The sequence below is a fragment of the Mauremys reevesii genome, linkage group 11 (assembly GCF_016161935.1).
Source record: "Mauremys reevesii isolate NIE-2019 linkage group 11, ASM1616193v1, whole genome shotgun sequence".
In the NCBI taxonomy this organism is placed as follows: Eukaryota; Metazoa; Chordata; order Testudines; family Geoemydidae; genus Mauremys; species Mauremys reevesii.
The window spans coordinates 34,294,662-34,318,119 of NC_052633.1; the positions used below are offsets into that span (position 1 = coordinate 34,294,662).

General features: G+C 38.8%; 1 protein-coding gene across 1 annotated transcript in view; it reads left to right on the forward strand.

Moving 5' to 3' along the window:
- TTN (titin) overlaps positions 1-23,458 on the forward strand; it is a 308,399-nt gene that overhangs the window by 11,821 nt on the left and 273,120 nt on the right. Inside the window, exons 5-31 of the mRNA XM_039494704.1 lie at positions 36-124; positions 219-463; positions 2,937-3,237; positions 3,472-3,615; positions 4,104-4,220; positions 5,860-5,997; positions 7,266-7,403; positions 7,859-7,996; positions 10,176-10,442; positions 10,569-10,694; positions 11,730-12,008; positions 12,319-12,384; positions 12,855-13,113; positions 14,111-14,171; positions 14,289-14,501; positions 15,308-15,450; positions 16,536-16,741; positions 16,886-17,116; positions 17,726-17,970; positions 18,689-18,912; positions 19,015-19,179; positions 19,280-19,448; positions 20,029-21,719; positions 21,820-22,101; positions 22,406-22,672; positions 22,777-23,049; positions 23,168-23,431. Of these exons, the coding sequence (XP_039350638.1) occupies positions 36-124; positions 219-463; positions 2,937-3,237; positions 3,472-3,615; positions 4,104-4,220; positions 5,860-5,997; positions 7,266-7,403; positions 7,859-7,996; positions 10,176-10,442; positions 10,569-10,694; positions 11,730-12,008; positions 12,319-12,384; positions 12,855-13,113; positions 14,111-14,171; positions 14,289-14,501; positions 15,308-15,450; positions 16,536-16,741; positions 16,886-17,116; positions 17,726-17,970; positions 18,689-18,912; positions 19,015-19,179; positions 19,280-19,448; positions 20,029-21,719; positions 21,820-22,101; positions 22,406-22,672; positions 22,777-23,049; positions 23,168-23,431 (6,741 nt within the window). The remainder of the gene's footprint in view (positions 1-35; positions 125-218; positions 464-2,936; positions 3,238-3,471; positions 3,616-4,103; positions 4,221-5,859; positions 5,998-7,265; positions 7,404-7,858; positions 7,997-10,175; positions 10,443-10,568; positions 10,695-11,729; positions 12,009-12,318; positions 12,385-12,854; positions 13,114-14,110; positions 14,172-14,288; positions 14,502-15,307; positions 15,451-16,535; positions 16,742-16,885; positions 17,117-17,725; positions 17,971-18,688; positions 18,913-19,014; positions 19,180-19,279; positions 19,449-20,028; positions 21,720-21,819; positions 22,102-22,405; positions 22,673-22,776; positions 23,050-23,167; positions 23,432-23,458) is intronic.

The following is a 23,458-nucleotide window of genomic DNA, read 5'->3' on the forward strand; positions in this document are numbered from 1 at the left end:
ATTCTCCTGACTATTCATGTTTTACCTTCCGATAGGCGAGGAAGAAGTAGTACCCGCTAAAAAGACAAAGACAATTGTTTCGACTGCTCAGATTTCGCAAACAAGACAAGCCAGAATTGAAAAGGTACATTTTTTTCAAAGCTAATGGTGTTAAAAACTTTAGAAATTGATTCTTGGCATTTTGCAGTGTCTCACCATTGTTCTTTCTTTCATTATAGAAAATAGAAGCCCACTTTGATGCTAGATCACTTACAACTGTTGAAATGTCCGTAGAGAGTGCCACAGGACAGCAGCTCCCACACAAGGCACCTCCAAGAATGCCTCCTAAACCTACATCAAAATCACCAACTCCGCCAATAAGTGCAGCAAAAGTACAAATGGCACGACAGCAGTCACCATCTCCCATTAGACAGTCACTGTCACCTGTAAGACATGTTAGAGCACCAACACCATCACCAGTCAGGTAAATCATGTTAACTATCAAGGAAAGATTGAATTTTCAGTCATCCCCTCCAGTAAAATGAGAAAATGAAATGGTGATGATGCGAACGGAAAGCACAGCATAGAATGGAAGAATGTGGGCTTGTTCTGACTGCTGGTTTTGTACAGTTGTCAAAGCTTCAGGAGGAGGGTTTTGGCAGGTGTCTGCAAATGCTCCATCCTCTGAGATAGGTTTAGGAAATCCTTTAGAAAATGTGTAGGGTCAGATTCTGCACCGTGGTCCACCACACAAAGCTGGAGTAACACTTTTTTTGCTCCAGCTGTAGGTAAGTAAGTTCAATCATAATCTGGTCTTTGGTAATTACTTTATGGGAAAAGAAAAGAGCATAGGCATTTGGTGAGTTTCATGCAGAATGGAAGGATCAATAGACAAATAACTGTGAACATCTGTGGACACAGGTATATTATGGACATGTGGGAAATGATTCCAGAGTTAAGGTTGTGGAGGCAAGAAAAATTAGCATGGTTACGGGGAAATGAGGGTTTAGCTCTGATATGTGTAGAGGGCCTCAGGAGGGAAAAGGAGTGATCTGAAGTGCAGGGTCCACAGCTGTGGTGTGGCAGAGCCCAATTCATTTGCACTGAGGCACTGATGAAGAGTTCTTAGACTCTACTGGCTCCACTCTGTCTCAGCTCCCCATTGCACTGGGCGAGAAAAGTGTAATGTCTCTGAGCTGAATGAGGCCCCATTTAAACCTTTGTGCCAGCTCTGCTTTGTGGTGAATTTCACCACAGTGAGAACAGCTATTGCTGTATATACAAGAAGTAGCAATGAATTGGTACTAACCTAATAATTTACAAGCATAATTAATCCATGAGCACCCGTGTAAATACAAGGATAATACAATAGTGCCATCTAGAGGGCATAATGCACTAAAAATGTTATACTCTAGGTATCAAGTATCAGGGGGTAGCCGTGATAGTCTGTATCCACAAAAACAACAAGGAGTCCGGTGGCACCTTAAAGACTAACAGATTTATTTGGGCATAAGCTTTCGATGTGTTTTTTACCCATGAAATCTTATGCCCAAATAAATCTGTTAGTCTTTAAGGTGCCTTGTTTAAGGACTCCTTGTTGTTTTCATACTCTAGGTAGACCTGCGTGAAATACATTATTAACTCAAAAATAACATTTACATCTAAACTAGATGTGAAAATAAACATAAAAAATGTAAAGTATAATGCTGGAGACCACCACTAATACTGCAATGTTTCAGAATGTGCAGTGTTAAAACATTTGCATGGTGCTAGAAATTTGATATACAGGAACTCATCTTGGGGAAAAGATGTACAGTATTTAGTAGTGATGTTATAGCAAATTGGAAAGTGCTTTATAACTACATATTAATACTCACAATTAATTTTTAAAGTGTCAGTCTTTCTAAAAGCTCTGTTTATCGCTGTAACAGCAGATACCAATTAGTGCTGCTGTAATTGGTAAAAGGAAATGTTGCAATTAAGATAGGCCCCACTCCTGAAGTGCACTGATCAAAGGCAGACTTCTGTGCCCCTACATGATGCTTCACTGAATTCAGTGGGGCTCATTGCAGAATTGGGGCCTAATTTAGTACATAATGCCCCATATCCTTTCTCAAAACTCCCATTATCTGAGTAAAAAATATAGTCTCTGAACTTTCTGGTACTTTTATATTAAATGCATATTCTTGAGTGAAATACATTGTGGTATCCTCTCTTATGTCTTCACTGTAAAGCTAATTAAGTCATTGAAAATCCTTCAATAATTTAAGGATCTGACAAACGTACAAGATCAGGAAAGCTCCTCGTGTCCTTTCCTTCTTGCAGTGTCAAGCACATTGATGGCATTCCGTAAATAAATAATAAAACAATGAGATTTCCTCTCCTATTTATTATTTACATTGTGATAGCATCCAAAAGACCCAGTCAGGATCAGGGCCCCACTGTATTGGGAGCTGTACAAACGCATAGGAAGACTGTTTGAGGAGCATAATTTCAAACAAGAGAACAAGTGAGTGTAACAAACAATAGGAAGGAAGGAAGGAAGAGAATAGGGGAATGCTAAGCAGCTCACACAATCTAACAATTTACACAATTTGAAGGTAACAAATCAACTGGAAGTTTTGCTTTCCTTTTCTAAATAAATAAATCCAATGTTCCCAACTGCTATGCAGCCTATCACTATTAGTTGGTTGGTTTCTTGTAGCCCTGGAGTTTATAAGTAAAGTTTGGTCAAAAAAATTCAAATTTAAACATTTTCCATCTGAGGGGAGAGGGAGATGAGAGGGGACATTGGGTTTGTTTCGGTTTTTGTTGGTTTTTTATTTAGCTCAGTGTCCAGGTACTGATGGTATCCTAAACAGGAAATGAATATCAATTCTGTGTTACTTGTGTGGTTATTTTATTTTATTTTATTATATGATAAATTTAATACCAGTAATGTTATGTTTATTCATTAGGTCAGTATCTCCTGCTGGAAGACTCTCCACTTCACCTATTAGGCCTGTGAAATCTCCAGCACTGATCCGTAAAGCACAGGCAACAGTAGCCACTGCTGCTGAGGTTGTTCCTCCTTGGAAGCTGGAAGGTTATGCCTCTGCAGCTGAGGCACGGATGCAGGAAACTAGAGTAACTACAAGCGCTACCCAGATAAGGACAGAAGAAAGATGGGAAGGGAGATATGGTGTTCAAGACCAGATGACCATTAGTGGTGCTGCTGCTGGTGTCTCTGTTGCTGGTATAGCTGCTGGTGCTAAAGAGGTAAAGAGTCTTTAAATTTGGAAAGAACATTGCCTATGCTGAGAGAACTGCTAAATGTAATTTGAGAGACTGCATGTAAACACTTGCTTACCACAGCTATTTAGGGAGTTCCCCTGGAAATGTTTAAATAGACCTTTGACAGCAATATTCTGTGCATGTAATTGTCATATGCTTATTCTATGTATGCTACCTATAGAATAATATCTTCTGATGTGACTAATTTTGGTCCTACAGGACACTGATAAAACAGCAGCTGTTGCTACTGTAGTTGCTGCAGTTGACCTGGCTAGAGTGAGAGAACCAGTTCCAAGCCCTGTAGAGCAGATTTCTAAAAGGACAGCAATGACTGCGGTACACATTCAACCTGTTCAGGAGCAGGTAAAAGTAAAGCACAGCTTTTATATAATTTCCTCCTTACACCCGATCCTACATGCAAACAAAGCATGTACTTCATAGTGCAAAATTAACAAGATACTAAGTGCTTCATGTAAGCATGCATTATTGGTGCAGAAGCATCTGGACTGTAAGGGACTGCTAGTGGTCATCTCATCTATCACCTCACATCATGACTTAATTGACTTAATTATTCTTACACCATTCCTGATAAATGGGTATCATGTCTTGTTTTTAATAACTCCAGTGAAAGTGATCCCATAATGTCCCTTGGCAGCTTATTCCATTACCTAATGTTCTTATACTGACAAAAAAAATTCCTAATATTTAACTTGAATTTTTTCAGCTGATCTTAAAATAACTATTCCCCAGCATTTTCCCCTTAATTTATATCACTTTATTTTGATAACTGATCTATACTATGTGTTGAGATGTATTTTAAGGTTGTTTTTTTCCCCTTCTATAAAAATCAGATAAGAAAGGAAGCTATGGTAGTCGTTACTACTGATAAATCCAAAGAACAGGAAATAATATCAAGAACTAGAGAAGGAATTGCTACCAAACAAGAAGTACACATCACTCATGAAAAGGTGAATACAGATGTTACAGATGTAATATTCATAGTTAAACCCTACTTTACAGACAAACTATGTATTTTTCTTTCCTTTTCTTTTTGTAACTTATGAACTGAGAAGCTCAGCAATACAAAGTGTCACTATATAACTCATCTCCCTTAGTTTTCATTACTAACATAACTCGCTCACCAGGGTTTTCAGTACTAGCATTCTCATAATTCTCTCTTGATGACTGACTGTTTGTATAAGATACTTAGATACTACTGTGTCTAGTACTCTATGAATATTATAGATAGATGGTTCAAATAGAAATTTTTGAAAAAATGACTTCCAGGAAAAATTCCATTGTTTTTCTACCATTTGTTGTATAGCTAGATAATACGCCAAACATGTGTGTTTAAAAAATAATAATAATAAAAAAAAAAGCCCACACACTTCTTGGATTTTCCATTTTTCTGTGGCTGTTTCTGAGTTTATTCCATTCACGTGGCATTCTCCTGTTAGCAAATAGGAGACAAGATACATTAAGAAGAAAATCATTCTGTATTGAAAACAATGTGAAATAAAATACTGGTGACTGAATTTCAGATGACTTTCAGCATATGTTTTGTTTTTAATTTTCAGATACATTTATTTTAATTTAAGCCCTGATTCTGCAAACAAGTATGCATATGCTTAACTTTACTCAAAAGTAGCCCTATTACAGTCAGTGGGGTTATTCAAATGAGCAAAGTTAACCAAATGTGCAAGTGTTTGCGGGATCAGAGCCTGTTGGTATTTCTTCATTCTATTTCTCGATAGTCCCCAGGAGTTTCATACAAAGATAGAGTAACTTATGCCCCCCTCCCATAGAAATGGTATATTTCTGAAGTCCACCACCCTTTACAGCTTCTCCAGACCAGACTATGCCTCCAGAAAGTAGGTGGGATCAGTCAAGTACTGAGGTCAGTCTTCAAATTGAGAGGGTAAAAAGGAATTTAGTTGTGAGGGTGGGTGGGTCTAAATCTGAGTTAAGGTTGAGTCTAGTCCTGACGATGGAATCTAGAGTGAAATATCAAGTTTCAAGGTGATAAATACTCTGGGCAGGAGGAGAAGTAATTTACCTTTACGGTACTGAGGGATGGAAATCAGAAAACCACCATTATACAGGGAGGAGAGTATTCTGTATTTTCATCTAAACCTCCTGGATAAAGTGAAATTTACCAAAAAAAATATGCATTCAAAATCATGGTTTTCCCCCCATTGATTGTAATGCAGATAAGATTCTTCCTGTCTCAAATTCTTTTACTTACTGCCTTTTAGTAGGAAAATGGCAGCGTATAGAGTAAGTTATTTTATTTTATTTTCCTTCTCACTGTACATTTCATAAAAGAAATTCAGTTATCGTTGCCAGTCTAATCAATTTTTAAAATCTATATAAAACACTCGAGTTTTCCTAAGAGTTGGCATCATGTAACAATGATATTCACTTGTATACAGTTATTCCAGGGTGCAAATAGATTGACTCACAATCACTTCCTTCTACAAGGACCTCCAGTGAAATTTAACCTCCTTTCCCTTCACTAGTCCAGCCTCTTCTCCAATGTAATATAAAAGTCATATAATTTGCATTTGAGATTATATGTAATCGAGACTTTTTTACTGTAAAAATCAGGTAAGAAAGGAACCAGAGAAAGCTCCTGTACCCAAGGTAATAATTCTTGCTGATAAAGCCAAAGAACAAGAAAAAGTATCAAGAGCTAGAGAAGAAATTTCTACAAAACGAGAGCAAATTCACATCACTCATGAAAAGGTGAATACAGCTGTTACAGATGTAACTTGCCGATACACCCTTTTTCATTAACAATCTCTATCAAATGCTCCTTATGTATTTTGCCTTTGTTTTTTTATGAGCTGAAGGCTCCAACAGTAGAAACATTTATAAAGTAACTGTTCCATAAAGAGGCCAGTATTACAGTTCCAGGCAAAACTCCCACTGACTTAGGAGTTCTGACTAGTCAGGAACTGCAAGACAGCGCTCTTAACATCAGTTATTTAAGTATTGTGGTTGTCATTACTAACATGCTCATAATTCTCATTTGATTATTAGTGACCTGTACTTGTTGTATGAAGGTGAATTTTAAGAGAACCTTTTAAAGTTTTTATTCAGTTAGCCATCAGAACAGAATAATATTCACTTACATAAAGGGTTTGAGCCAGTGAAGTTTGCTAGAAGTTTTGCCTGACCACAAACTGTCTGATCAGTCTCACAGCTAATACCCGATGATTTTGGAGCCTTTACTCACATTGAGTAGCCCTTATTTACCTGAGTAGCCCCACTGACTAATGAGAGTAAATGTTAGGTCATAGTAATACTCATTTCTATGCAGCTGCTAAAAGGAGTTTATATCAGGAGGATACAATGATGGTCACTTAAATGTACCCAGTAGGGGGCCAAATTCTTCCCTGATTCTTTCTCACACAGTGTAACTCTACTGAATTTAACTGGGTTGCAAAGTGTGTAAGATGGGATGGAAGTTGGCTTACACACAACAGTCATTCCACTCTACAAGTGGCATTTCATCTTCTTTCCTTTCCTCATGTCTTAGAGGTGTAGCCCCGGGTGGGCCTGAGTGGGCCTTGGCCCCCACCCACTTAGCATCCAGGCCCGCCCAAATCTAAGCAGGGGTGTAGTGCTGCCACAGCAGCCCGGACCATCACTCAGACACCTGAAATCCAGCACACAGCTTTGTGACCGCCCTTCAGAAAGCTACGCTCCGGCAGCTCTAGCTTGCCATTTTCTGAGCCACCCCATGCACGTGCTCAGCTTAGCAGGGGGAAGCCCTGTGTCTGGGGGCACCAGGGCTAGGAAGAGGTCATGGTGTCAGGGGAGAAGCTGAGCAAGCACAGTCTGTCATTGCCCATCCACCCGAAAGTTGGGACCCGCCCAAATTTACGCTCCTAGCTGTGCCACTGCCTTTTCTACATAATATTCCATCAACTTGTCCCACTTTTCTGAAAAGCCATGTAATTTTATTTGAGAGTATATATAATTGAAACTTTTTTTGTCATAAAAAACAGATAAGAAAGGATGCTGTGAAACCTTCTGTGCCTAAGGTAGTAATTACCACTGATAAACCTAAAGCACCAGTCAGAGTATCGAGAACTAGAGATGAAGTTGCTATCAAACAAGAACAAGTACGAGTAACTGATGAAAAGGTAAATAAAACTGTTATAAATGTGATATTCATTCTCCTGTGATACTCCCTTTGCACACTAATACTTCCCCTACAAATACTAACTATATATTTCCAGTTTTTTTTTCTAAAACTTACTCCAGCTAAAAACTTATGTCAGCTATGAATTAGAATCTAGTTCTTCCCACTTTGTCCTTCACTCCTAATAGTTGGCATTAATAAGATATCTATAACTCTCTTTTGACTGACATTGATTTCTTTACATTAAAGAGCATTTTAACTTTTTTAAAATATGATATTTTATTTAAATAGGCATTAGGATGTAACAATACTCATCAACATCTAGCTAATACAGAGTCACTCGGGGGCTGCAGTGTACAGGGATCTAAAACCTTAACCCTTTCCCCCATTCCAATGCTTTTTTTTTTATGAGACCATATGTAATTGAAACTTTTTTGTTTCTACCATAATAATCAGATAAAAAAGGAAGCTGAAAAAATTACTGTAGTTCCGACAGTAATTGCCACTGATAAATCCAAAGAACCAGTAACAATACCAAGAGCCAGAGAAGGAATTACTACCAAACAAGAACAAATGCATCTAATTCGTGATCAGGTGAATACGGCTGTTACAGATGTGAAATACACTGTTCCAGTTTACTTTCTCTGCAAGCCTCCTTATGCTTCACCATCAGTTAAGAGCTACTTGTGTACACTAGAATCCACCCTTTAATGTGCCTGCTTGATTGGGGTACTTTGACAAGGAACAGATTCAGTGTAATGAATCTCAGTAATTCTAGAAAATTAACTAATGGCCTATCCATTTATAAAAAATCACTTTAAATAGCACCACCTATGATCGTCTCTGAAAGCCTGGTCTCAGTAGATAACTTTGAACTGGTGTTTGGTTATGTAAATTTCTGTCTCTGAAGTCCTTTAGTATATAGCCTATTCCCCTTTAATTTTATGGTTAATCGACCATTTGATTTCACTTTATCAAGATTTGTATTGTTTTTGTTCTTTGTACAGTGCATATGTTTAAAACAATTCAGTTCCACCCAATATATTCTTATAAGCCTCTGATAAAGGGACCATTGTTCATTTCTGTTTCCACTAGGGTCTATGCCAATTAAGAGGATTCTAATTAATAGGGCTGAGTCCTGTCATCAGTGAGAGAGTAGCATGATTGTGAACTATAGGATATGGCCCACTTTTTTCTTAATGTAATTAACTAATTGAAAACATCACTGGTATGTTTACAAAATGTTTTGATTAATTTTCAATGAAAAAAGCAAAATCAGATAAAATACACACCAAGGGTTCAGTGTACACACAGTTCACAGTTCTTTGGTGTGTGAATTTATGTCCAGATTCAACAATGCCATAAGCACGTCCTTTGAAGTTAGCACTAGCGTTGAATAATACAGCCCTTAGAGTACAAAGCCTTATCAATAGTCAGGGCTGGTGCAAGGATGTTTTGCGCCCTAGGTGAAACTTCTGCCTTGCGCCCATGCCACCGCCCTAAGGCACCCCCCACCCCGCCCCAGCTCACCCCTGCTCCACGCACGAGCACCCAGAGCATGCCGTGGCTGCTTCACTTCTCCCGCCTCCCAGGCTTGCGGCGCCAATCAGCTTAGGTGCCGCAAGCCTGGGAGGCGGGAGAAGTGAAGCAGCCACGGTGTGCTCGGGGAGGAGGCGGGGCAGGGGTAAGCTGGGGTGGGGAGTTCCCCCGTGCGCCGCCACCACCACCCTTCCTTGTTGCAGGCGGCCCTCCCTGCGCTTCTCTGCCCCAGCTCCCTCCGCCTAAATGCCGGCGGCAACCACGGCAGCCGAAGATCCAGCCGCCGCGGTCGCTGCCGAAGAAAATGGCGCCCCCCAAATCCCAGCACCCTAGGTGACTGCCTAGGGTGCCTAAATGGTTGCACTGGCCCTGTCAATAGTAAAATAAATTTTGCAGACAATCTGTCTGACCTAGCTTAGAGATATTACTTCACGTGGTGAACTGTTTTTAAAGCTGTATGTAGAATGGGTGAATGAAGGCAATTTATTATTTAAAAGTTAATTTTTTCACATGCTCATTTACTATATACTGTATCTGGGTTAATTATAATACTGAAAAAACAGCAGCAGTTGCTACTCAAATATCTGCTGCTGACCAAAACTTGATAATGGAGATATTACACTGACATCAAGTGTGAAACCAATTATGGATCAGGAAGTTAAAAACAAGTTATATCCTGGCACAAAAGCACCACTTCCCTTTTACCAAAATACTCAAAGTTATCCTTCCCTATTAGGAACTTGTAAAATACATTAGCACAACTTTTCCATGCATTGAAGTTACAGCTATATATTTCCTAAGGTTCATTGTGCATGAATGGACCATGCAGTGTTTGCACATCAAACATCATATACATACTTTGACCATTTTTCTTAGTAATGTCTGATATAGAATTATGTGCAGCTGTCAGAAATTATAGCTTTTTAAATATAATACATACCGTACCATAGTCATAAATGTGACAGCAAAGTATTTAATATACATTGTGTACAGTATATAGAAATATGCATGTGCACAGTGTGGATGTATTTCTATTCAGTATAAATATATATTTACAACTAGTGACTATGAAATGCACATGTAGATAAATACAGTCTTATATATTTTCAATACTATATAACATATGTACATTTTCTGTCTGTCTATAACATGTATGTACTGTGTATTTGCCAGATAGACAAATTTTTGTCATCACCATGCGTACTTGTATGAATTCTGTAAATGTTACCTTTAGATTGGAGCTTACAAAAAGGCTGAAGCTGTAGCTACAGTTGTTGCTGCAGTTGATCATGCACGTGTTAGAGAGCCCTGGGAGCTAGAGCGTGCTGAAGAAGGCTATGCTGAGCAGACAGCTTTGGAATATGGATATAAAGAGCGTACTATGACAGGTCACGTTGTTGAGGTGCCAACCGAACGTCATGTTGTCACCAAACCAGTACATGTTCCTTCTGAAACAAAAGTTTCCACCACTGAAAAAATGGGAATGCATATATCAACACAGGTTAGACTTGGTTTATATTGCACTCTTTCTCTGGCTGGCTGTTGTTTTTTTTTTAATGAAACTTTTTCTTTTGCAATTTGGTGACTAGCACAACATACTCACCAAACATTTTATTGGTAAATGTAGATTAAAAGAACAGAAGAAACCAGAACTGAAAAAGCAGTTCTTGTGGAACACACACGTCCCCGGACAGCAAGTCCTCATTTTACAGTTTCAAAAATTACTGTTCCTAAACCAGATCATACTTACGAGGTAAGAAGTGGAGGAAGGGTGTTGGGCAAACAGCAAGCTCAGTTAAAATAACTGATACCTCATTTCCCCCATATTGATGTCCCTCCTTCCCCCTCCCCATACAATACTGTGTTACTCCCAAGTGGGGGAAGAGGTTGTGCTATCTTTTATTTGTGTTGCCCTGTTCCCTAGTAAGTAAAATATAATAGTGCAAATAAATGAAATCCTGCCAAAAAGTGATTTTATTGGGTATTTTTTTAAAACCCCAACCATTTCATATATTCGGAATGCAGCTAGAACTTGTGGTATTTACAATAAAATGCTACATGCCTGGCATACACCTTCACCCTGTTTAAAGGGTAGGTAAAAAATCCTGATTCATGCTCAACTTCTCATATTAAAGAAATAATACTTAAATAGCAGTACTTTTTTTTTATTTTGCAGTTGTTTTACTGCATACTAAACCAGTTTAGGAATTAACATGTTCTACATCCCTAATCCAAACTATATTTTATGGCCCCATAAAGAACCATGTGATTTTGCATTAATTTCATGTTACTTTTTCCTTTCTACTGTTTGAGGAGTTTTGTCAACTCCTTTTTTTTAAAATTAGAGACACAGTCCAACTTAGTTATGCATAAAGGTTGCACTTCGAAATCTCTTGAGATATTTTAATCACTTCCTGGCATATAATTAGTTCTGTGATGCCTTAGTGAAAATCTGAGTTCAAGCCTAGAAAGCAATAGAGCACATTCCCTTTAAGAGCTATGTTGCTGTTTAAAGAACAAAATTCTAACACAATATAATAGAATACTTTCAAATGCTATACAACTTTAAGTCTGCATACAAGCATATATATTTTTAAAGCTATGTTATTTTACAGCATAGGAAGGTTGAAAGTGTCTTTATGTTGGTTATCTAATGTCAATAAATATGTGAATAAGAAAGTAACAGTCGTATGTAATATTTCATACTGACTTGCTTGGGAAATACATAGTGCATCTTTTGAAAATAAGAGTAACACAACTGTAACTTTCTTTCTCTTGGACTGGTTAGGTTTCAATAGCAGGATCTGCTATGGCTACTCTGGAAAAAGAGTTATCAGCAACTTCTGTTCAAAAGATCACCAGACCTGTGAAATCACCACAAGTAAAACCACCTGAAACCAAAATGATGGCAGAGAAGGTTGTCTCTCCACAATTTCCCTTTGGAGAGGCAGCTGACGCCTATAAGAGTCGTTATGATGTTGAGACCAAAAGAGACATAAGTGTGAGCATTACAGGTGGTGTGGTACGGGAAGAACACATTGAATTAATGCAAGAAGGTGAAGCAAAGGTTTGTCATTAAGTGAATTCCAAAATCATCTTGACTGACTTGCATCTTAGAAACAATAGAGTAATCCAGTGTGTTTAGAGCTTCCCTCGTTACAAGCTTATTCTTTTAAAATATCCCTACTGAGCTTTGTCTATCGTAAGTTGTGATACTTGTTTTGCGCAAGCATTTCTAAGATCCTAACATCACTTTGTCACAGCAAGCAGCAGATACTCTCTGCAAGGAAACCTTTTCCTACATCAATTCTGGTGTGTCTACCATTTATTTCTGTCTCTTTGTGGCATGTTTAGTAACTCTGCTTTAAATGTCCTAGGTAACTGAAATGGCTAGAGTTCCTGAGCCAGCAGAAGTCCCTGCTTCCCCACCAACCTTAGTCTCAGTAAGTAGTGAAAATTTAGATAAGAGTTACTTTGTTTTGCCTTTCATTCCTTTTAAGATATGCTTTGTTTCACCTCCCTTTTGTCATGTATTCATTACATTCAGTTGCTCTCTGGAGCTCTGACACCATCTCTCAGGTCTGTAGTTGGTTGCCAGTCTCTGTAGCCATGTGACCTATCAGAATGATCTTTGCTGAACAAGTGAATTCTCACAAGTATCTCACAAAGATCAAGTTCCCTTTAGATTTTCCCTGTGAAGAGTAACATATTCAGACAGCCCAACTCCAGCTTCAAAAGCTGTAGTTTGAAAATGTCTCTTCTCTCTGATTTATTTGGGGCACTGCACATCAGTGCCTCATTTTGATATAGATGCTGAATTGTAAGTTTCAGGACTGTTTTATCATACAGTTGAAATGATTTATTTACTAGTGAAGAGTCATATTCATTGTATAAATACTTTTGTGTGATACAGGGTCTGAAAAACATTACTGTTATTGAAGGCGAATCTGTCACTTTGGAGTGCTACATCTCTGGCCATCCAGCCCCGACTGTGTCATGGTACAGAGAAGACTATCAGATTGAGAGTTCCATAGACTTCCAGATTACCTTCAAAGCAGGAGTTGCTCGCCTTGTGATTCGTGAAGCCTTTGCAGAAGACAGTGGAAGATTTACTTGCACTGCTACCAATGCAGCTGGAACTGTCAGCAGTTCATGCCACTTACATGTGCAGGGCAAGTAGATTTCTCACAACAAGAATACAAACAGTTTGCTCAGTCAAAATGGCTTCATTACAACTTCTCTATACCCAAGAGCTAGTATTTCTGGCAGCTGCAGGTGTCTTGATTTGCCCATGGCAGCGTCCAGGGCTGCTAAACCTGCCAGCAACTCCCACCTAGTCTCTTCACCTAATAAAAGATTTTGTGTTGCCTAGGGCAAAAACCAAGGACTATCCATTAGTATTGTACACTACTGGCAGCATCCCCATCCCTGTTTTCACTCAGAGATACGTGGGCCTGCCACCTTCACATTAGTCCCATCACTACAGATAATGGCTGGGTTGATGCCTATTTTGAGGAAGAGATAGACATATTCCCCATCTCCCAACTATTCTGGGGTCCTCCTACTCCCAACCATCAGTGACAAATATTTCAGCCTCTAGTGTCAAGACCATCTCGCACTAGTAAGGGTCCTAAAAATGCAATCCTACATGGAAGGAATAAATGGTAAGGGCCCCTGTACGCATACTCAAGGATCATCACAAGTATATGAGAGGAGGAGAGAGAGTTTGCTTTGTTACTGAGCTATATTCAAGACAATCCAAAACCCACATACCAAAGGAACATTACAGCACACCCATGTCCCATGCCCCACTATATTGGCCATATAGGTCATATCAGATTGGAAAATACCACAGAAACAACAACGGCACAGCCCAATAATATGCAAGAGAGAAAAACATTAAGGGTGAAGGGTACTAAATAGCTCAGGAATGTTGATTATGACTGTTACAGCCAGTCTGGGTTTAAGGGGCCAGGAGTGAGGCTCCCCATGTCACCTGGGTGCCAGTTATGAGCAAGCTAAGATTCCTGATTCACTGTCCCAGTGCAAGTACCTGAGCCTTAAAGTCAGCCAGCAAAACTACCCTCCTTCCTAGCTGTTTTGTCCACTTCTAAAATATTATCAACATTAACATATTTTGGCATCAACATTATCATATTTTTCTTACAGTTTCTGACGAGATCGAGAGCCGAGAAGCAGTTTCTGTGAAGGCTGTCACAGAAGAGAAACGGTAAAGTTACTTTTCTAAGCAGACTGCTCCTATTGTGATTATTAGTTACTTCCATTTTATTTATTTATGATTTCCTTCTGCATCAGCTCATTTGCCTTCTTTGAAATCTTCTTCCAGCTATATGGAGTCAAAAGATGTGGTAATGGAAGATACCACTATTGCAGAACAAGAAGTGTTTGGAGAAGCTGCGGCTCCTTATTTTATAACCAAACCTGTAATTCGGAAATTAGTTGAAGGTGGAAGTGTCATTTTTGAGTGCCAAATTGGCGGCAACCCAAAGCCACACATCTACTGGAAAAAAGCCGGGGTACCTCTTACTACTGGTTACAGGTATATAAGCTACTTAAACATTGTTCTTTCTCTGATATGCAAAAGATACTTCTGTAGATTTGACACATATTAGAATTCAGTTATCTGCTGGGAACTAATTCTATTCCTAGTGTAACCCCACTGATTTCAGTGTGGTGTCATCAGGAATTAATATGGCCCTAAGTTTCTGAACATATAAGTATATGAAACCCATCAGGCCATTCTTCTCCGTTATGGGATGCAATGTTTCCTCTGGTGGGTTATAAAGCATATATTTAAAAAAGCTAGAAAAACAATTATAAATACAAGGTTGAGCTAAAAATCAACATACACATTAATTTATAGAAAAGAGAGAAACACTTTGGTTTGAATTTTCTCTGCAGTATTCTATAGAATTGAGGAAATATTTAGTGAAGGAGCCATCTGAGTACATTTTCTGGCACTCTTGAAATGTATCATGATATAATCACCTACAGAAAATGATGGGAATGATGTTGCCAAAAATAAAGCTCCCTGTATATAAAAATTCTGATATTGGGAAGGCTATATTGTGTGTATATATAATGGAATCCTCAAGACTTCAGTACTGCCTTTTGTCTCTGAGTTCAATTATTATTATAGGTATAGGGTATAATTGAGCTCTGGTCACAGTATTGTTATTTCTTTTATGTTGTTCTACTATTCCACTGAGTTGATATTGGCCTAAAAATTTATCAAAACATTGGCTTTTTCGAGGAGTAATAGTCATAGATCTTTCAAAAAGTAAATATGCTAAGAGTTCTGCTAATCAGAATTATGGAGAATTTGTGTTTTCTATGTTCCTAAAGACACAAAGTGAGTTACAAAAAAGAGACTGGGGAATGCAGACTTGAAATTTCGATGACCTTTGCTGATGATGCCGGAGAATACACTATTGTTATTCGCAATAAGCATGGAGAAGCTTCTGCATCAGCCTCTTTACTGGAAGAAGGTATATGTATGTGCATGGATAGTGGGGGAGGAAGGATTAACAAAAAAGTTAGTGATAAAAAGATGGAAGAATAAGACTGGAGTTTCTTAAGCTTGCTTTAAGATTAGCAAGTTGGTGCCATTCAGTTTGATATAATAAAAACAGACTGGTCACAATGGTCGATGAGGTATTGCAGTAGCTTCTTTTTCTTTCTGAGCCATTAAATAGTTTCAAAATGGAGGCATTCTTATTTTAAGTGAGTCTCCTAAAGGAGGTCCTGAATCTATGGGCACTTTCATAGCAGTTGTCAAACCACAATGATGTACAGAACCACTTGCAGGGCACAGGGTGAAATCTTGGCTTCCCTTTGATTCCAGTGGGGCCAGGATTTCACCCAAAGTGTTCACTTCTGTAGAAGCAGATGGTAAGGAATGGCACATGGGCCTAGCTCTCTTCCACACTCCTCTCCTTACCCCAGAGAAAGAGAAGGTACTGGGAGCTCTGCAGGAGGAAGAGTGCCTACAGCTACTTTTCTGTGGCACTGAGGATTTCTGCAGGAGGGAGAGAATATTTAACCTTAGGCTCATGCAGAGTTTTAGACTCTCCTATTCAGCATAGCTGCAGGAGCCTCTCCTCTTGCAGAGCTCTTAATATTCTGCACAGTATATGGGGCTTTGAAGGTTGGCATTGGGGTTCTGAGGAAAGGAAACTAACTAAGGAGCTGGGAGATGTGCTTTAGAAAAATAAACTAATTTAGACTATTTAGATATCTGCATAGATATTCATCAAGTACCGTAGTTCCCAGAGGGAAGGTGTAAGGTATGGTTAGGAGGCTGAGAGCTGATGAGCTCTCTCTTTAGAAGTGGTCTGTAATTAAGAACACCTGTCTTAGAACATATAAATTATGACGTTTTAATCAAGACTGAATAGAGCATCTATCTGTTGTAATGATTCTCACAGAGCATCAGGATGTGCACTTGTTCCACCACCCCCTGAAACTGTTTAAAATAATACATACTAATTGATAACTTCTGCAGCTTGTTTCTACATTTATGCCAGTAAAATGGACAGTGGCTTACCAGAATTAATGTGTAATTAACTCCTAGCTGATTATGAGGTCTACATAAAATCGCAACAAGAAATGATGTACCAAACTCAGGTGACTGCATATATACAAGAACCTAAAGTGGCTGAGATAGCCCCAGCTATTTTATATGCTGACTATGAAAAAGAATATGAAAAAGAACAAGCTCTAATTAGGAAGAAAATGGCAAAAGACACTGTGCAGATCCGGACTTTTGTAGATGAACAGGTAAGTATTTCAGTCATTTTAAATTGAGATTGGAGCAGTTCAAGTCTTTTTATTTAGTTTCACAAATGTAAGAAATCAGTTATTGTACAAACTGTAAAGTCTGTTCTACAAAATCTATCACAAAACTGTTTTCTTTTTGCATAGGAATTCCACATTTCTTCCTTTGAAGAAAGACTTATCAAAGAAATTGAATACAGAATTATTAAGACCACCCTAGAAGAACTCCTGGAGGAAGACAGAGAAGAGATGGTGGTTGATATTCCTGAATCTGAAACAGTTGAAGCAGGATTTGATTTAAGATTAAAGAATTATAGAATATTTGAGGGAATGGCTGTTACTTTCCATTGTAAGATGACTGGATATCCATTACCCAAGGTATACCAATGTGTATAAATGTACAATATAAATCACACAGATATTGTTTTTAATTATATCTACCTATGAAACAGGCCTGCTTTTATATGTAGAAACTTACTGAATGTGGTAGCTCACTGTCAGAGAACCCCTCCTTTATCCTACTCAGCTAGAAAACCACAAATTCCAAAAACAATGTACATTTTTTTAGTCCTTTGTTCTCCCATCAAGCTGAGTTTCCCTTTTGTAGATTTGTGCAATAGTTCTGGATAAGGAAATGTGCTAGATTCACCAGTATGCTATGGCAAAGTATTGCGCTACTCAGGCATCACAGAGTGTCACAGAGAAGTGGTCACTTAGTAGTGAATCTGGCTTGTTTCTGTTTATGTATCACAATGCTGTATTTTATATTGGATACTGATTTTCATATCATGGGTCACTGCAAAAAGCTGTTCTTTACTCTTACTTATTTCAAGTAAAATTGTTTGCCAACTACATGTTGGTTACGGTTGTGCAATAGTTGAAAAGTAGTGGGAAAGACCTAGCAGAGTCCTAAGTAACCTACATGGGTACACATTACTGTATTCTAATCTCCATGAGGATTTACTCCGATTTTTACTATTTGTGCAGATTGCGTGGTACAAGGATGGTAAACGCATTAAGCATGGAGAGCGCTACTACATGGAAGTTCTGCAAGATGGCAGCGCTAGTCTACATTTACCTGTTGTGTTGCCTGAAGATGAAGGAATTTATACAGTCTTTGCTAGCAATGTTAAAGGAAATGCCATTTGCTCTGCAAAGCTGTACATTGAACCTGTTGCACCAGTTGGAGCTCCAGGTTATATGCCAGCACCAGATGTTATGAAAAGATATCGGTAAGTACAGGGTAATATGCAAGTCTCATGTTCATTCCAGTCCACTACAAATAAACAGTGTCTAGTGATCCTATCATGTAGTCCAAGCTAAACAAGTTTAGACTGTCAGCCCTCCATGCTGTTGGAAATACTGATGTTGATTCAATAAGTGGCACTTTGTTCTGTGGGTCAATATGAACCAAATCCCCGTTGCTATAGGGCAATGTGATTCTGGAGGTACCATCTTCCAGATAATAGGTCTAAGCAAGGTATTGGTTTTATAACCTTAGTAACCACACCCTGTCTACTTAAAGCCTCTCAATTTAAATAATATATTGCTCCTCACTTGGGATTTTACCTATTGTGCACTGCACTGTTAAACAGCTCTTGCCTTCCACCACAGAGATTGCTACATTTCAGTGGTCAGAGAACTCATCCAGTTATAGATAAATACTCTGTGTGTTTCTGTATACTGCACACCGTGTGTGCGTTTGTGTATGTGAAAAATAAATATTGCTGTAAGTATAGAATTGTAATATTATTTGACATTGCACAGATTCTTCATATTGATTAGACAAAAGGAAACAAACTACAAATAATAATTTTACCTCACCTTTTGCCCTAGGTAAATTGATTTTAACATGTTTTAATATACTAGGCACAGAAGATGAATTATATATTGCTTTAGCTTGGTTCTAGGCATCATTGCTATAGCACAGCTTTTTTGTTCCTTCCTCAGGTCTCTTTCTCCCCGTTCCCCGAGCCGTTCTCCAGCCCGTAGTTCTCCATCTCGTTCTCCTGCCCGCAGACTAGATGAAACTGATGAAGGACAACTGGAGAGATTGTATAAGCCAGTTTTTGTGTTGAAACCTAGTTCCTTTAAATGTGCAGAGGGGCAGACGGCGAGATTTGACCTAAAAGTAGTTGGCAGACCCATGCCAGAAACATACTGGTTTCATAATGGTATCTCAATTTATTTTCATAGTATAATTATCTAGAAAAAATATAGTATTTTCCATGTTGGGAAACAGTACTGGGTGTAAAAAAAATTGTCTCTTTCTGCAGGTCAACAAGTTGTTAATGACTATACTCATAAAATAGTAGTTAAAGAAGATGGCACACAGTCAATGATCATTGTCCATACTAGTCCTGATGATTCTGGTGAATGGACTGTCATTGCTCAGAACAGGGCAGGCAAAGCTACGATCTCTATGACCTTGACAGTGGAAGGTATTTATTCTGCACATTTTGGAAAGAACTCTATAATTGTTATGTATAGAAACCTCTATTTCAATTTCTGTGTCGGATCACTTCTTTATTGCTCTTTCAGCTCAAGAACATCTAGTGAAACCACATTTTGTAGAAAGGCTGAAGAATGTTAGTGTCAAAGAAGGTACTAAACTGAAAATGTCAGTGAAAGCTACTGGTAACCCTAATCCTGACATTGTATGGTTGAAGAACAGCGATATCATTGTACCTCATAAATACCCAAAGATCAAGTAAGTGCTTCCTAAAAAGATGATATGTAAAGATATCAATAAGCCTGGTCCTGCAAGGTACTAAGTGCCTCCTAGCTTTGGCTGAGTGTCTCCAACTCCCAAAGAATGTAGTAGATGGGAATTGAGAGTTCCCATTGTGAGTACTAAGGGCCTGATCCGATGGCCTTTGAAGACTATGGGAGTCTTTCCACTGACTTCAATGAAGTTGAATCTGGCCCTAAATGTGTGCAATAACTTACAGGCTCAGGCCTGCCTTTTGCATGTTTCTGTACATTTATATTATGTAAGTTTCAATAAAACTTAAAACCGAATAGAAAAAGAGCCTCCACTAGCTTTCTGTATCTACAGTCCTCTAATAGATTAAACTTGTACTGATTTCAAAATCACTAAAGATTACTACTTTATGTTTATACAGTGCCTAGCATAATGAGGCCACATTCTTGGCTGGTCATTAGGCACTACCATGATTAAGTATTATTTTTGATTCCACCAGAATTTTGCCTGCTTAAGGGTTTTGGGATGGAACCTAATTGTGAAGGAAATATGTGAGAAAATCATGTATATTTTTTTAATATTTCAGAATTGAGGGAACTAAAGGAGAAGCTGCACTTAAAATTGAGTCCACTGTCAAGCATGATGCTGCATGGTATACCGCCACTGCTATCAATAAAGCGGGGCGCGACACTACACGGTGCAAGGTAAATGTCGAAGTGGAATTTGCAGAACCTGAACCAGAAAGGAAATTAATCATTCCAAGGGGAACATACAGAGCAAAGGAGATTGCAGCACCTGAGCTTGAGCCTCTCCATTTGCGTTATGGTCAAGAACAATGGGAGGAGGGAGACCTTTATGACAAAGAGAAACAACAAAAGCCATTCTTTAAGAAGAAACTCACTTCACTGAGGCTCAGATGCTTTGGACCAGCTCATTTTGACTGCAGACTGACACCAATTGGTGACCCCACTATGGTGGTCGAGTGGCTACATGATGGCAAGCCACTAGAGGCAGCCAATAGACTCCGCATGATTAATGAATTTGGATACTGCAGTCTGGATTATGGAGTAGCCTATCCTAGAGACAGTGGAGTGATCACTTGCAGGGCAAGTAACAAATATGGTACTGACCACACATCGGCTACTCTTATCGTTAAAGATGAGAAAAGCCTTGTGGAAGAAACTCAGTTGCCGGAAGGCAGGAAGGGACTGCAGCGAATTGAAGAGATGGAAAGAATGGCCCATGAAGGGGCCCTTGCTGGAGTGACAGATGACCAAAAAGAGAAGCAAACGCCAGAAATAGTTTTGGTCCCTGAGCCTGCAAGAGTTCTGGAGGGTGAAACTGCGCGATTCCGCTGCCGTGTCACAGGCTATCCACAGCCCAAAGTCAATTGGTATCTCAATGGGCAGCTAATTCGTAAAAGCAAAAGGTTTAGACTCCGCTATGATGGTATCTATTACCTGGATATCGTGGACTGTAAATCATACGATACAGGTGAAGTGAAGGTTACAGCAGAAAATCCAGAGGGGGTAACGGAACATAAAGTGAAACTTGAAATCCAACAGAGGGAAGATTTCAGATCTGTCCTTCGCCGGGCACCTGAACCCAGGCATGAGCCAGCAGTAACAGAGCCTGGCAAACTTCTCTTTGAAGTACAAAAGGTAGACAAGCCTGCTGAGGCAACTACCAAAGAGGTGGTGAAGCTAAAAAGGGCTGAGAGAATCACTCATGAGAAGCTAACAGAAGAGACTGAAGAGCTGCGCAGTAAATTCAAGCGTAGGACAGAGGAGGGCTATTATGAAGCCATTACTGCTGTGGAGCTTAAGTCTCGCAAAAAAGATGAATCATATGAAGAAATGCTTAAAAAGACAAAAGAGGAACTTCTTCACTGGACCAAAGACTTAACCGAGGAAGAGAAGAAAATACTTCTTGCTGAAGGCGAACTCACCATTCCAGCTATCAAACCAGAGAGGCTTGAGCTTAGTCCAAGTATGGAGGCTCCTAAGATACTTGAACGAATTCAAAGCCAGACAGTAGCCCAAGATAGCGATGCACATTTCCGTGTTAGAGTAGTAGGGAAACCAGACCCTGAATGCCAGTGGTTCAGAAATGGTGTACAGATTGAGCGGTCTGATCGGATATATTGGTACTGGCCTGAAGATAATGTTTGTGAATTGGTCATCAGAGATGTAACAGCTGAGGACTCTGCCAGCATCATGGTGAAAGCAATCAATATAGCTGGTGAAACTTCAAGCCATGCTTTCTTGCTAGTACAAGGTAATGTGTAAATCCCTTTAATGTACCCTGTTCATTAACAAAATGTGTTTGTCTTTGTAGTCCACAGGTTATCAACTCTCAATATTTTTTTATTTTGCAGCCAAACAGTTGATACGTTTCACGCAAAATTTACAAGATGTTGTTGCTAAAGAGAGAGATTCCATGGCAACCTTTGAATGTGAAACCTCAGAACCCTTTATCAAAGTGAAATGGTATAAAAATGGAATAGAAATTTTTTCTGGAGACAAATACAGGATGCACTCTGACAGAAAAGGTCACTTTCTTTCTGTACTAATGATTGACATGTTAGATGCTGAGGACTACAGCTGTGCATTGGTAGAAGATGAAACTGTAAAAACAACTGCTAAGCTTATTGTTGAAGGTAGGAATGAAAGTTTTATTATCACTCAATGTTTTTATAGTGAAATCTTCCAGGAAGAAATCAGCTATCTCTAATTAACATAGCAGCATGCATTTTGCTGCATAGAACATTGAAGAAATGTTTACACTATGTTTATATTTTTAATGCAACATGAAAGCCTGAATATTATTTTATGTTCAGGGTTTAAAAATAATATTTGATTTAAATGCAAGTTTGCATCTTTAAAACCAAATGTTTTTATAAGAAATGTTTCATAAAACTCTTTAAAAAAATAATTTGTGAATGTGTTTATGTTCTAATGCAGGTGCCGTTGTTGAGTTTGTTAAAGAACTTGAGGATATTGAAGTCCCAGAGTCCTTCTCAGGCGAGCTTGAATGCGAGATTTCTCCTGAAGATGTGGAGGGGAAATGGTATTGTGGCGATGTGGAGCTCACATCCAATAGTAAATACATTATTACATCCCGGCGTGGTCGTCAAATTCTCACTGTTAAAGATGTTAGTAAGGAAGACCAAGGAGAGTACAGCTTTGTTGTAGATGGCAAAAAGACCAGTTGCAAACTGAAGATGAAGCGTAAGCCTTTCTAATCACATACCCCTTCTTTCCTACAGATTTAAGAGTAATTATTTTGCTTATCTGTCATGAGGATTAATTTATTTTTCTTTCATATTTCATAGCTCGTCCTGTAACTATTCTTCAAGGACTTACTGATCAGAAAGTCTGTGAGGGTGATATTGTGCAACTTGAAGTTAAAGTCTCCCTAGAAAATGTTGAAGGTGTCTGGATGAAGGACGGTATTGAAATTCAGCCAAATGACCGTGTGCACGTTGTGCTAGACAAGCAGTCACATATGTTGTTAGTTGAAGATGTAACAAAGGAAGATAGTGGAAATTACTCCTTTAATATTCCCAGTCTTCTTCTTTCAACCACTGGACGAGTCTCTGTTTATAGTAAGTGACTATTGTTAGCCAGTCCAATGCTTTTTCAAAGGCATGGGTGGTAATTTGTTTGCTTTATTTCTTGTTAATTTAAGGGGGGGGTTACATTAATATTTTTGTGACTTGCCAGGTGTGGACATAGTGGTGCCACTAAAAGATGTTCACACTGTTGAAGGAACAAAAGCTGTCTTTGAATGCAAAGTTTCAGTCCCTGATGTGTCTTCATCCAAATGGTACCTAAACGATCAACAGATAAAGCCTGATGACCGTCTACAAGCTGTCTGCAAAGGCACTAAACAAAGGCTAGTGCTTACCAGGACCTATGCATCAGATGAAGGACAATACAAACTGATGGTTGGCAAAGTTGAAACCAGTTGCAATCTTACAGTAGAAAGTAGGTATTTATTAAGATGCACAGTAG